Here is a 14,865-nt window from a genome sequence, read left to right on the forward strand (position 1 = left end):
GTTCTTCACTTGTCTGACTGTAGGCATTAGCTCTCACTTTTTCAGTATTAAAATATTCCATGGGAAATTGTTACTCAAGTTTTGCATACAATAGAGATCAAGTTAATGGATCTCTTAGTTATTTTTGTGTCCCTCCAGTCTTCTAATACATTTCCTCTCTTCACTGTTCTCAAGTAGCATGGATTTTGATATTTTAAAAGTATTTTCTCCCAACATAAACTCTGCATTTTCCAGTTGCTCCAAGCTCTTCTTTACACACAGAATGTTTCACATCACAGCGGATTTGTTTGGTTTGGTTATGGGGATGAATCATCACCTTGAACTTTTGAAGTCTTGTCAGATGGCTTCTTCCATCCTTTTCAGAAAACTTGTTGCAGGTTATTACTTGCCCATTTTTCAAATTGTCAAGTTCATAAAATCTTTGGAAGTTCTTTTTCCTCTTCTCCTAAACTGACTGTTTCCTTCCCTTCAATTAAATTCTGTGACATTATTAAAATGTCAGTGTAAACACTGTGTGCTACAAGATGCCAGAATTTTTTAGGTTAACTTTTAAGCCTTATTAATTAATGCTGTGATAAAAGTCCACCTATCTGTTCCGATTTAACTATTGGATTGGTCTACCTAACAGAGAGTTAGCTTTGTTTTGCTTATTATTTCAATTATAATTTAATGTTTGGTTACTATGCAGCTTATATTGTCTGACTATTTCCTTAATGCCACTGGATAGACTCTGCAAGCTTTGGTTGCTTGCCCTCCAATGTATCATTTAATGAAGTCCATTCCAATGTATTCAAAATCGCAGCGGCCGTGTACCTCAACACCAATGATAGACAGTTTGTAAGTAGATGTTAAAAAAAATCGTCTGTGATCTGACTAAGCTTGTTCGGAAATAACCTAACAAGTGATTGTTTACTGCAATTGCTGGAACTTGATTTGTACCCAGAAGTCTCTTTTGTGGTTTGGTTTGGTTGGTTGGGGTGTTTTGGTGGCTTTTACAGTGAACCTTGGTATTTTACAGTTGCTCGACTAGTGCAGGAAGGGACTTTCTGTTGCCTGAGGACTATCACTTTTAAAGCACTTAATATGCAAAAGTGAACCATGAGTGTGGCAGGAACTAATTTAACACCTTGGTTTCATTAGCAGTGGTCAGCTTAATTTTTGTCTGAACTTTACTCAGACTTCACTAAGATACTCTGTTTTTAGTTCCTTTTGCCAGTCATTAATGACAATGATCTAATTTTTATTCTTTGTCCTTCTATCATGCTGCTCATGTCGAATTGTTCCTTCCCTTCTGTTGCAGTGTTCGTTTAATGAACGAATTCACTAATATGCCTGTACCTCCTAAAGCAAAACAAGGTGAGTGCGAGAAGGGGAGGGAGTCTTTAAATCATAAGTATCTGTATTGTGTGAAGCACCTTTAAATACAGGTGCTTGATCCCTTACATGGCTTTTTGGATTTTGGGGATTTCTTGATGTCTTAAGTTTGCTGTTTCTTTTCTGTCAGTGTTAAGCTTTTTGTTATTGGTAATCCATGTCAGGAAGGCATAGGTGTTGCACATCAAGTTTTTTCTTCTGTTGGGTAGATCAGATGTACAAGTACAGTAAGAATAATTTTTATTCAAAGTTAGCTTAATTGTTAACATATCTTCTAAGAAGTGTCATTTCTAATAAAATCATTTGATACTCAATGTATTTAACTCCATTCTTTTCCTGTCATATTTTCAGCTGTTCATCAGCTTGCTCAGTTCTATGCTTCTTTAGTAAACAGGCATGTTCATTCAGAACAAAATGGGACTATAATAGGTCTCTTTAGTGGTTAGAGACTGCCTGCAGGCATTTTATTATGGCTTTTAATTCCTCCCCATTCTATGCACTGTTTAAGTGTGAAAACTTTAGGTGTATGATTCCTGTTAATAGGTGTTTATGAGCAGTGATGATCATGTAGTCAGAACATATTTTGATGGAAATAAAAAGTAAAGCCTACAATATAATTTTAATCTCTAACCCAAATCTGTTGTGTTAGGAACTTATAGAACTAAAAAACAGTTTCAGGAATGTGTTTATGTAACATCATAAGAAACTATCACAAGGAGCTGGTCTTCCAGTGATTTCCAAACAGTTCAGACATTTCTGTGGTTTGCTGCTTTAGTTTTGTTTCTGTAAAACAAATTCTGCGATCTTATGCAACTTGTTGCACTTCTAGGTCATTTTATTGTATTGTGAAGTTTTCCAATACAGTTTCTGAGGCCTTTTATTGCCATTAGGCTGAATGTTCTGTCAAGCTGTTCCTTGTTTTTTAATTGTTTTTCTGCAGTGGGGAAAAGTGATCTATTAGAATTACAAGTGCATGAAAGATTGAAGGACATTCTTTGAATACAAAAAAAGTACAAAAAATTAAATGAAATTGGGACTGCTCTTTTATGATGGTTATGGATATTATTGATAATCTTTAGTGTTGAAGAGAGTACAGACTTCTCCAGACCACCTCTAAGTGTGTAAGGTGACTTTATGGATAAGAGTTGTATCTTAGGAATTCCAAGCTTGAGTCACTAAAATTGTAGCAAAACTATTAATTAAAAAAAATACTTTTGGATTCCAAAATCTAGTGCTGTATGAAGACAATGTTAAGGTATAAGATAGAAGAACTAACATGTTGTTATTTATATATACTTCTCTTTTGCCTTGCAGCTTTAGGTGATAAAATTGTGAGAGACATCCGACCAGGAGCTGCCTTTGAACCTACATATATCTATAGACTTTTGACAGTTATAAAGTCAAGTCTGTCAGAGAAGGTGTGACTTACAAATCTTTTACTGTTGTAATTTCACTGCAAGACAGTCACTGTTCTTAAAACAACACAAAGCTATGCATCAGGTTCTGTGCTTAAGTGACACTAAATTCAATTTATAGTTCATTCTAATGAAACTTGACTGTCTCAAGATGTAAATCATAAGATGATACTAAATACAAGTTTGGGTGTGTCAGAATAGTGGAAAAAAGTACTGTTAGAATGGAACATATCTTTATCAGTAATTATAGGCCTTAATTTCTGTTTAGGAAATGAGCAGTTGTTCTTTTCTGCTTGGGATTCAGCTTGGAACTGTTGAAGAGCCTTCAAAACACTGTTTTAGCTTTAGTTTCAATTCTAAAAAACCACAGTGGTGCAAACCATGTTTTGAATTTGCCTTCGTTTGAGCACAACATTTAATATTATATTAAAAGGAAACAGCAAGAAAACAGTAATTACTAACACATCTTGAATTGAATTTGTGTTGGGACTGATGCAAAAATGCTTTTATCCAGGTCAAGCTTACAAAAGGTTCCCAGTTAATGAGTTCTTTTCGAACTGATTAAAAACCAGGGCTTGATATAAAAAAATGTATACTTTATTTGACTTGTCTTGAACTGAACAGATGTTAAATGAGTTAAATTAGTAGTAGAAAGCTAGATGCTCAAGTTATGAACCTTCTGTTAAAATGAAAATGTGAAAATGTCATAATAATTTAAAACAAAACCCAAAACATTTTATTCAGGGCAGACAAGAGGATGCTGAAGAATACTTGGGATTTATCCTCAATGGACTACATGAAGAAATGCTGACCTTAAAGAAACTTCTCTCTCCACATAATGAAAGTTAGTGGATGTTTGGTTTTTTTTTTCTATCAAGCTTCATGTCTTTCAAATATTCTTTTTCGGGTGTTGATTCTGTAGTAGAGAGTAGTATTTGGAGTAATAGTAGTAGTAATGTTGAGCTAGGGGTAGAATGCCATGTTTTAGGGGACTCAAAGACATGAGCAAGTAATCTTTTGTTCTAATGTGAATCATGAAATGAGAATGTTTGTAAACTGGACAGAAAGATCTGAAGTGTTTCTGGCTATCTGGAGAACCATTATTATTCTGTAAGTATTTTGAGTGACAGTAATAACTCATATACCTGGTCCTTCCAAACAAGATATTTTCTGTGTTACAAATGGTTTCTGAGCTCAACTGAGCATTATTTAAGGCTAACTCAAGTTGACCAGTCTTGTCTTAAGCACAGGAGTGTTTGTCTGCCATGCATAATATCTGCCATGTCAGTTGTTTAGTGGGATTTTGGCTCTCTCCATGGTAGTTCCAAAACACATCAGTGTATCCTTTCACTGATCTTTAAGCCACTCAAGTGGAAACTTCTATATTAGTGGCTAATTTATATCTACTATAAAACAGCACACTAAATTACTTCAAAATTCACACTGACAAAGTTGGAGACAAAAATTCTTTGTAAGAAACCTTAGAGTTTGTATGCAGAGTACAATGCCAGTTCATTTTATAGTGGCTTTATGTTTGAGTCACCTATTAAAAATGAAACAAAACACTGTTAGTCTTAGCCAAGTATAGAACTAAGATCACTGGTTATCCAGTTTCTCTGTAGTAGGGTAAGCTCTTTATGATATAAAATGATCGTTCCATATTTTGTTCTTCAGCTGTGTGCAGTTTATAACCTCCTGACTTTGGCACTTGCAAAGAAAATATTTGCTAAGCCTTGGGTTCCCTGTAAAATATCTCTGCAGAAAAGGAGTTGTATTTAATAATGGCATAATTATGTCTCCAGAATAACACTGGACTTTCTAATTTTCTACCCCATAAATTTACTACTAAAAATATAGCAAACTTTGCTAGAAAACTGTATCTGTTTTACATACAGTCAGCAGTGAGATGCATTCTGTTAATCCATGGATGTGTCCAGCTGTGAGCGAGCCTGAAATATACTTCTTATTTACATTCTCAAATCTATGAAATCATTTGATCCTTTGAACATTATTTGTATTGTATTTTTGTCCTTTGAAATTCTTCATCTGTATGTATATTTTATTTGTAATAAATAAATAAATAGTTGCCCTTTTGGTTTTTTTTTTCCCTTCTTCTGGACTTCAAGAACTCTCTGTTTCCAATGGCCCTGAGGCTCAGACTGTTCATGAAGAAGAGGAGCAAGATGAACAAGGGGAAGGCAGTGAGGATGAATGGGAGCAAGTGGGACCTCGCAACAAATCATCAGTCACTCGACAGGCTGACTTTGTTCAGACTCCAATTACTGATATTTTTGGTGGTCATATAAGGTACAGTGTTTTTTCATAACACATTGAAACTATAGGCTGCTTTGTCTTCACAAATAACTTTTTCCTCTGCTTTGCTTTACGTATTTTCACCATAATTGGATAGATGGATAGAATAAACTGTTAAACACTTTGTTCGGTTCAGGAGAGGTGAACATTCAACCATGAAGTTTTTGTTGGGCAAGAGAGAGTTCAGGAGCTGGACCAGAATGATCAGAGAATTGACCACCAGTCAAATGATCCTATAAATTCTTACAGAATCTGAAGTTTTCAAAGTGTCTTAAAAGAGTAGAATGTTTAGAGAGCAAAACACATGAATTTCATATAGAGCAGTTTGCAGTATGTATGCTTTGTATATTTGGAGCCACTTAATTTTTGTTACTTCTGTAGGACTCTTGACTTGTATTGTAAATAAGGATATGAGAGGCTAGTGAGATTTGTTAAGAGCTAAATCTGGTCAGTAAAAGAATGAAATAAAATAGTAAACTTTTGGTTATTTAGACACGTAGGTTTTCCAGAGGTAGGAGGGTTATGTGTAATAGTTAATGTTAAAAGCAAAAGAAGTTTGGAAAAATGTAGATTACTACAAGATGTTACAGGAATGACAGGAATGTGGGACATGACTTATATTCAGGTCTGATACCAGCTGAAGGCAGAAAGTAGATACTGACAGTATTTTTTGTAAAGGAAGCCTCATGACGTGTTTGGAGCAGTGTGTAATATAAAATGAAAGCGAGGTAAACACTTGCTAAAAACATTCAAAACAAAAATGCTAGACTTGAAGAATTATTTTTAAATTGGAGACAGACACTTAATTGCTAGGGTTTGACTCCCTGTGTTGCCAGGTATGCAGTCTAGAGGTGTGAACAATGTGGGCTAGTGCCTTCTGCCTCTGAAATGCACTGAAATGATTCTTCTGGGATTTGAGGCAGACAGCTGGCAAATAAAAGTATATTTTCCATAGAAATTGGCAGACAGGTGTTTGTAAGTATTGGTGAAATTCTGCCTTGATAGTGCGTGTTCATGTACCCAAGGTATTGGTAATACCCATAGTAATTTATCATGACCAGAATCATTTAGATCTCTACTTGATTCCTTTAGTTTATAAATTAAGACTACCAAGAGAACATTGTCTTCTGTGGAAGTCTACAGAAAATGACATAAAACAAAGGTGATGCTGAAAAAAGGCCAAAACTTGCACTGACTGTGGGAACCACAGGGACAAATCCCACATCTGCTGTTGCCACACCCACTTTATTAGCCTCCAAACCAGGTCACACCATTTACTTCAATGAGTGCATCGTGTGTTGTGATGCTGGAAAGCTTCATCCTGGGAAGCTGAGGGTAGAGATAGGAAGGACTGAACACAGAATTGCCAGTAGAATTCCACTTAACTAAAGCATCCAAAATTGGAAAAATCAGTGAAAAAAGCAGCTGGGAAAACATGGTTTGAGTTGGCATCTTTGGGCTTGGGAAACTTTAGGCTGTCCTCTTGAGGCTTTAGTCTATTAAATGTCTATTTAGGCATAATTGCTTTAAAGTGAACAAAACCAAACCCAGCAGTGTTCCTTAAGCAATGTGAGACTTAAATGTGTAAATATGAAGATACATTTTTGTCAGGGTCTGCTTTGTTCATATGCAGAAGTTCCTTTTGACTTTCAGCTTGTATGAATTTCAGGTGCTTGTTCTGCAAGCAAGCTCACAAGCCAGGCAGAGCTCTGCTGAATACTTCCCTAAGCAGCATCATTTAGTGTTATTGTATAAGAAAATACATTGATTACATCGTTGTAGGTTAAACAGGGTAGCAAATGGGCAGTGCCTGTTTGCTGAAAAGAATCTTGCCTTCGAGTTCTTACAGTACCTGGTCCCTGCTCACTGCAGGGCGATTGAACTAGATGACCTTTGGAGGACCCTTCCAACCCAAACCATTCTATGATACCCAAGAGTACTTATTCATTGAAAATGGTGCATCTTCCTCATGGTCAGTTGAAATGAGTGATTATTCTAATAAGTGACATTGTTATAGAAAGTCATAATCCAGCAAAGCTTTGGCTATCAGATCAATTTCTGTGTATCTTTTTGAAGAAATGTTAGTTTAATTTCTAATAATTAAAGAGGAAAAAAGTACCTCCTTAGTATTGCCTTTTCAGAATATTATTAATATTATTAATTAAACCTTTAATATTTGGGCCTGAAAACACTTGGAGCCATTTCTGTTGATCATTGCACTAAATAATGGTTAGTTTAAAAAGCTGCTCCAAAAGCAGCAAGCTTTACACAGTAGAGGGTTTGTTTGTTGAAACACTGTGCTTGCCATGTGTTGAAGGTTTTGTCCTTAAATATAGCCAAGGAGGAAGTGTTCAGCTGAAATAAAGATGCTACTGTTTTTCATACACTCTCTTTCCTTTCAAGGATATATATGTGCCAATATAAAGATGCTTTGGCTTTCTGTTCATGCTTCGGGGCTTTGCTCTTTAGATAGGAGTTTGCAGTACAGACATTAAAACTCTATTAGCATTTGAGATGATCTGGAGAAATCTCAGCGTGGCCACACCAATTAGAGCTGTGTTAATTATCTTACTACTTTCAAGCTTTGTAAGGCACTCTTAACAAGCACAGCAGTATAATAAATAATTTCTTTGGCTGTGTAAGCCCACCTTCTTGTAGCAGCTGGATCTTTTTAATGTAAGTGCTGCTTTCAAAATAGTAAGATAATTCTTGAGCCACATTTGGTTCTAAGTTTTAAGCAACACTTTAGAAACAATAAAATCAAGAAGAATCCACTTACTGCCATGATGTTGTGGCTGAAGTGTATTGTCTCATTGCACCAAAAAATTATCATCAAGCCAATGATCACTGCTACTTAAAGGCTGCAACTGCACTTCAAAGATAGAACACAAAAAAAAAAGTCAGGAAACATGTTTTCATGCCCTAGGATGTTATTCCTGCCAGTTTTCCAAAAGGCTTCATTTTATGGACAAAATCTGGAGATGGAAAATGATGGGTGGAAAAGGAAATGCCAGTTCTCAATGGAGCATAGTTTGTATTTCCTATGACAAGATTTAAGCAAACAGTATAAAATCACTGAGAAATTGGTCTTAGTGAAGTGACTAAAAAGTGTGTGTATTTTTATTGGTAAATCTGAAATCAGTGGTAATTTTTACAGTAGAACATGCAGTCAGAAAAACACCTAGTATTTTCATAGAATTGATTCTTGAGGCTGGAAGAGACCTTTGAGGTCAAGTCCAACAGCTCTTCTAAAGCTCACATGACTACTGCTAAGCCACCCCTACTAAACCATGACCCTCAGCACCACATCCACATGTCTTTTCAATCCCTTCAGGCATGGTGACTCCACCACCTCCCTGGGCAGCCTGTTCCAGTGGTTGATAACCTTTCTGTGAAGAAATTTTTCATAATACCCACTCTGAACCTCCCTTGTCACAACTTGAGGCCATTTCCTCTTATCCTGTCACTTGTGGCTTGTGAGACAAAACCAACCTGCAACTCATGCCAGCCTCTCCCCTCTGCCTCCTCTTCTGAAGACTAAACAACCTCAGTCTAAGCCATTCCTCTTAAGACCATAAGACCTCTTAAGGTTTTTGAACTGCTGAAAATGTGTGAAAACATAATTTCAAAACTTAGCACAAAAAGAGCCCAAAGATGAAATATTTTTAAATGTATTATCAAAATGTTGGTATTTTTCTGGAAACTTTTGTGGCTTGTCCAGTAACTATTTTAATTCTTTCATAAATAAAACATTTCAAATATAATTCCCTTCAAGATGCTCTTAAGTGGATGTGGAAACAATTTAAATTGCAGTCAAGTGGGTTCAGGTGGTTGAATTTTGTGTTTAACCTTTGTGTTGTTTTGGATTAACTATATATGGAGTTACTAAAGCAGACCAGTCCCTTGTCACTTAGAAGTTCTGTGTTGTTGAAAATTACTCTCTCTTACTACATTTTAACTTTTTTCTTTCTATAGATCTGTTGTTTACCAACAGAGTTCCAAGGAGTCTGCCACACTGCAACCGTTCTTCACCCTGCAACTGGATATCCAGTCAGACAAGATACGCACAGTTCAGGATGCGTTGGAAAGTTTGGTGGCAAGAGAGTCTGTCCAGGGTTATACCACAAAAACCAAACAAGAGGTGTGTTTTATTGACCCCTTTTTACAGGCAAACACTAAAGTTCTTAAAAGGGATTTTATACAATTCTTGCTTTACAAATAGTTGCTTGAATATTTATGTTAACTAAAGAGGTGCTAAGCTTTTCAGTGTACTGCGGTGGTAAAATGTATTGCACTTAGACACTGAAAGGAAGAGAACTAACTCTTAAACAAAGCCATGCCTGTAAATAGGTGTATTTTCTAAGCTGATGTAGTAATTAGATTTAACTGGAGTGTATATTAAATTAACAAGATGAAGTGTGTAATAATGCATACTATTGAGAGTAAAATAGCTTTTAGCTGGTCTTAAACCGATTCCTGGGGATTGCCAGTTGTTCTCAGTAAAGGAGCAGCCCTTCAGAGTATGGTTTGAAAATACACTAGCTTGAAGAAGAAAACTTGTAGCAGAACACTTGGATGGTTGTCTGTGCAGCTATCCTCAATGGGTTTTACAAGTTTACAAGTCAAAAATGTAAATGTTCATTGATGGTAGGCCTGGTAAAAGGCCATCTAGAACCTCACAAAAACATCTGTTCATCACTACCTTTCTCTATGGATTAATAATCTGACATCTTTCAGTAGCCAGTAACACCTCCATTCAGTGTCCTTGGCACTGTATTGACTGGCTTGCTGTACACAGCCCTAAAAATCCCCAATTTGTCAGTAATACTTTGTTCAGTTTTAGGTCATCAAGAAAAAAATGCTCTTCACAGTTGGAGAGATTCTGGAAAAGAGCAAAGTGAATGGCAGTATGAAAGCTGATGTAAAATGAATGAATAAAGGGAAGAGCTGTTTAGCATCAAGAAAAAACATGAAAGTGGGGAAATTGAACCAGATGCAAAAAATATATCAAAGGCTGCTCTGAAAAGTAGAAGAGTGATTACTGAAATAGTCCAGGTCCTATCCCTGTTTACTAGGTGTTACCTGTGACGCTTGTAGCTTTTGCCTTGCTGCTTTAAGAGAAAGCTGGAGAAATACCAGCTAGGACTTAGGCAGATTGTTATCATTGATTCAGAGGGGATGGAGTGGAGATCTTCAGGCCTTGAGATTCTGTCACTAAGTACCAGGATATTTTACTCTATATATTTTAGTATAGCTCTGCAGACTACTTTTGTTTTCTTTTTCAAATAATGCCATATATAATAGTAACAATTGCAGCAGAAAAGTACTTCATGGGTAGGAAAGCATGCATTTGGCATTACAGTTTGAGAACCTGTGACTTGATGATCCTTGGGGTCTCTTCCAACCTTAGTTATACTGTGAAATAGGTTAATAAGTTAAACTGAGATAATAAACTTCATTAGTGAATTGTCTTGCTCCTTATGGTGTGCATTAGTAAAGAACATCTCTGATGTGCATGACTTGGTCAGGTGGGAATTGAGTATACAGTGTTCTACAGTGTTCTAACTTCTGTCAGTATGCTAGGATGGTTTTTGAATTGCAGATGTTCTCTCTGACTTCAGTTTTTGTCTTTAAGTTTTTAAAATAGATGAGAATAAGATTAGAGGATGGATCATTTTCTTTGGAAAGCTAAAGATGGATAGCTGGAATTTGTCTGCCTTTGAGACTCAGTAGGAGTGTTGGAGAGAATTTATTTCTCCACTTATCTTCCATATGAAAGAAACATTTGCAATGCATGTTCATCATGATTTACCACACGGAATTTGCTAGTCATTGATTATTTGGTGTTTACTGCAGATGGTTTTAACTTCTATACTGACAGCCCAGTGCTCAGTTAAGGGTTTTGGAAGAAATGGGTGTTCAGTGTAGGTGCTGGAGGTTTTGTGTGGTTTATATTCTAGAGTGCAAATGGAAATACAAGCATTCACAATGTCTTTTAGATCTTTTTATTCAAAAGAAAGTCAAGTTGAAATAGTTGTATTAAAATTACAGTGAAAATACTGAACACACTGACTGCAGAACAGTGTTAGGATTTTGAAGACAGTAGTTCTCAAAGTATGTTGCAAAGAACTATTTCATCTCCATTTTACAGAAGGGCAAGGCCATTAAAGTTAATTGCTGTCCTTGTAATCTAGATTGTGTTCTTTACAAGTTGTAGGCATAAACAGTAGATATGAAAAGAATTATCCAAATATGTCAATGATTTATCTTAAAAGTCTGTTTAAGCACTTTGAGCTGTTTTTGAACTTTGTGTGTGTTAATATAAAGAGGAAATCAGTCAGATTTTTTGGTAATATTTAAATTAATTAGGCATTTTACATGAAAATAGGTGTTTAAAGTGCAATGGCATTCTTTTGCTGTTTCTGACCCAGTTTCACTTGCTCACTGACATTTGAAGAAAGTTATTTTGGTTCCTTCTTGTATTGTAGATCATTTTGCTAAATCTTGACTATTTAACAGATAATGTCTTGGGTTTTTTTAAAGGGCTAAATTTTTATCTTCACTACAGTGATTTTCTTTTCAGTTTCTTACTCCTACTTGCAGACCTGCTCAAGTTTTCTAACAAAAGTGAACTCTTGAGTAACAAACTGGCTGTACCGTGTTTACTTTTCCAGGTTACCTTCCACATACTCTTTGGAAGCAGTCTTCACATCCCCAGGAGTTCTCAAACTGTTCCTTGAGGATCTTAAAAGTATTTTCTTGAGACTGTGACTCATGTTCCCTAAACAAACATTTGTGGCACTTCTGGTTGGTAGTGTTGCTGCCAGAAATCAGAGCCCCTTCACACAGTCAGGACAGCAGAACATGTGCTTATTCCTCAGCTGCTGCTCTTCAATCTGGCACTGTCACACAGAACTGCTTTGATCTGTGGTTTACGCTAACACAGCACAGTGCAGCTGAGGTGCAGGCATCTGTTTCTCTGTGCCAGCTTGGTTACTGAGGGTGGAGAATGGCAGTTGCTGAAACCACTGCAGTGACATTCTTCAGCATCTTCAATTCCCAGCAGCTGTTAAGTTCTTTTTGCACAAAACTCTGAATTCAAAGACTTCAGATTTGAGATTTAGAAATCTGAGCACAGGAAAATCTTGAGATAATTATAACAGGATGACTCAAGTGCATATTTTTTTCTTTGTATAAAGCCTCTCTGGATTTGCTCCCTAAAAGCAGAAGCTTTTCCATGTTCCATGCTAAGATGTGTGGAAGATGCATGCTCTCATGGGGGAATTGTGTGAACTTCACATTGTCAACTTCAAGAGTTTGCCTCCTTACTTCTTACTCTTGTTATTTCCTGGCTCTTGAGGAGGTAGGCACCAGCAAGCCTGCAGTTGTTGAATGGAAAAGAACAGAGTCCTGTTTGGCTTGCAGGATTTGAAAACAAACAACAACAACAACAAAATCCTCTCAGTGCTTAACAAAACTGCCACTGCTGCCCCAGGGATTTGTTGGGTTTTGGATGCAGAAAGGCATAATTTGAACCCTTAAGATGCAGGTATCTCATTTTTGTTGGTTCCCCCCACCTCCCCCAACACACAGTTTGTAGAGACTGTTTTTGCTTCAGATGCACAATTTCTTCAGATCCATGAAGAAATCAAGTACCCTACAAAAGCTGCTTGTGTCAGCATCCTGAGAGATTTTGAGGAGATGATATTTTTTCCCAGTGAGTTTCTATTCCTCACATAGGTTCTAGCAGAATCAGTCCCTGTATTGAAAAACAGTCATAGATGTTCTACAATGAAGACGTTTTTTTCTCAGTTAAAAAGAATGAGGGGAAATGTAAAGCAGTTATTTTGAGAAATGTTTTTATGTCATAGTGTCTAAGAAGGCAAAATTCTGAGTTCCTTTCCAGGTTTTCAGACAGTAACTTTGAAGATTGGTTATAATTATATAAAAATATTTAATAGAGAAAAAAAAAAGTGAGGTTATAACTCTCATTTTTCTCTTTGAAGTTTCTTCAGAACCTTTTGAAGAACCCAGCGTACTTTTAAGAAAGAAAAATCTTTAATTAGTCATCTCTTCATTAAAACAACTGCTGCTGCTGCCTTACTCATTTGTAGGTAGCCTACACAACAGCTCCCTTTGTTTTTCATGGGACTTCCTGAAAGACAAATATCTTTCTTTTTCATGCAAAAATTGGACTGTTGTGTAATAATCTCTTACTCTTAATACATTAATCATTGTTATTCCCCATGCGAATTAAGTCTTTCTTTTAATGATGCCCTTGTGAGGGTAATTTTCAGCAGTGGTTTAGGATTCTGTTGATGAGAAGGGAAGAAAAAGGATAGTACCAGTTAAAACTGGAGAAGTTCAGTGTAGAAACCAGTGTTTCAGTGCCAGGAACGTTCAGGACACTCTTTTAAAAAAAAAAGTGACACACCAGTGACAGTTTTTAGCAAAGCAGTTGCAATACCACTTTTGTCTTTGAATCTGTATTTCTGGAGCATTCTTAGGATCAATGTAGATTTAGGTGTTGACACCAAAGTCAAGTCTTTAGTAGATTTTCTTTAGTTTATAGGGATTCTTTTTGGATTGTAGGTGGTTTACCTACTGAAAATTAAGAAGTGATTTGGATTAGTTCTTACTCTTCCTTCTATTCAGCTTGGTGTGAAAAGGTGTCAACTTTTAGAAATAAAATAGCTTTTCAAAAACCTTTTGTGTCAGGTATTGAGGTGTGGTGCTCTTGTCCTCTCTAATTCTCAAGTCTCTGAAATCAGCAGCATGTTGCAAGTTGATTAAAGTATAACGGCTTGCTGAGAATTGGTAATCACTAAGCTGTCATGAAGGGACATGAGGATCCTGTATTAGGATCTCAAGCAAGAAGGATTTACTACTTCAGTGCCTAAATATCTCTGCTCACTCTAACACATGATGTTCTGCTGAAAGTATTGGATTCTCCTTCCAGACAACACTTTGGTTAAAGATCCAGTGTGCTTGAAGTCATAAACTCCAATGCTCATCATAAATTACTTTAATAATAACAAATTGTGCATTTCTGCTAGCATGTTTAAAACTAAATGCTTATTCCTTATTGAAGGGAGTTGCTTTGAGCAGTTGACAAAAAATGACAGGATTTCTTCATCTTTGTATTGTTGTATGTGTTAGGTGGAGATCAGTCGAAGAGTGACACTAGAAGAACTCCCCCCTGTTCTTGTTTTACATCTCAAGCGGTTTGTATATGAGAAGACTGGTGGATGTCAGAAGCTTGTCAAGAATATTGAGTATTTTGTTGATCTGGAAATTAGTAAAGGTAAAGATACTAAATTTTTTTTTAAAACAGATTTCCCCCCTCTTTTGGGGTACTTGTGTTTCAGTTTTCCTTCTTGTGCACAAGGCTTCTTTTCCATTGTTACCTGGAAATATAGTAATTTGGATTAATATCTTGTATGCTTTTCTTACCTTTTTCTTTGTTTCTTTCTTTTTTTACCTACATGAAAGGAATATATTTGGGTTTCTGGGTTTAGCATTTCCAAACCTGACATTGTCTTTATGTGAGCTGGGACATTCATTTTGCAAAGAACATTGTGATTAAAGATGTTAAAACCTTTGGCACATCCTAGACATTAGGTTGGCCAAGTAAGAGCTTCCTACAAACTTAAAGAGTAAGGTTATAAATGGGTGAGAACAAATACTGAAGTGACCCTATTGAATGAGGGGTATATCCCTACACAAGACTGTTGCCAAGTAATACCAGGTATTTTTATCTTGG

The 14,865-nt window shown here is 36.3% G+C and overlaps 1 protein-coding gene across 1 annotated transcript in view; it reads left to right on the top strand.

Moving 5' to 3' along the window:
- Positions 1 to 14,865, top strand: part of USP10 (ubiquitin specific peptidase 10) — a 51,177-nt gene that overhangs the window by 31,996 nt on the left and 4,316 nt on the right. The window contains exons 6-12 of the mRNA XM_054169899.1: positions 728 to 837; positions 1,301 to 1,356; positions 2,689 to 2,792; positions 3,534 to 3,633; positions 4,916 to 5,096; positions 9,078 to 9,243; positions 14,262 to 14,406. Coding sequence (XP_054025874.1) covers positions 728 to 837; positions 1,301 to 1,356; positions 2,689 to 2,792; positions 3,534 to 3,633; positions 4,916 to 5,096; positions 9,078 to 9,243; positions 14,262 to 14,406 — 862 coding nt within the window. The remainder of the gene's footprint in view (positions 1 to 727; positions 838 to 1,300; positions 1,357 to 2,688; positions 2,793 to 3,533; positions 3,634 to 4,915; positions 5,097 to 9,077; positions 9,244 to 14,261; positions 14,407 to 14,865) is intronic.

The sequence above is a fragment of the Dryobates pubescens genome, chromosome 19 (genome assembly GCF_014839835.1).
Source record: "Dryobates pubescens isolate bDryPub1 chromosome 19, bDryPub1.pri, whole genome shotgun sequence".
In the NCBI taxonomy this organism is placed as follows: Eukaryota; Metazoa; Chordata; class Aves; order Piciformes; family Picidae; genus Dryobates; species Dryobates pubescens.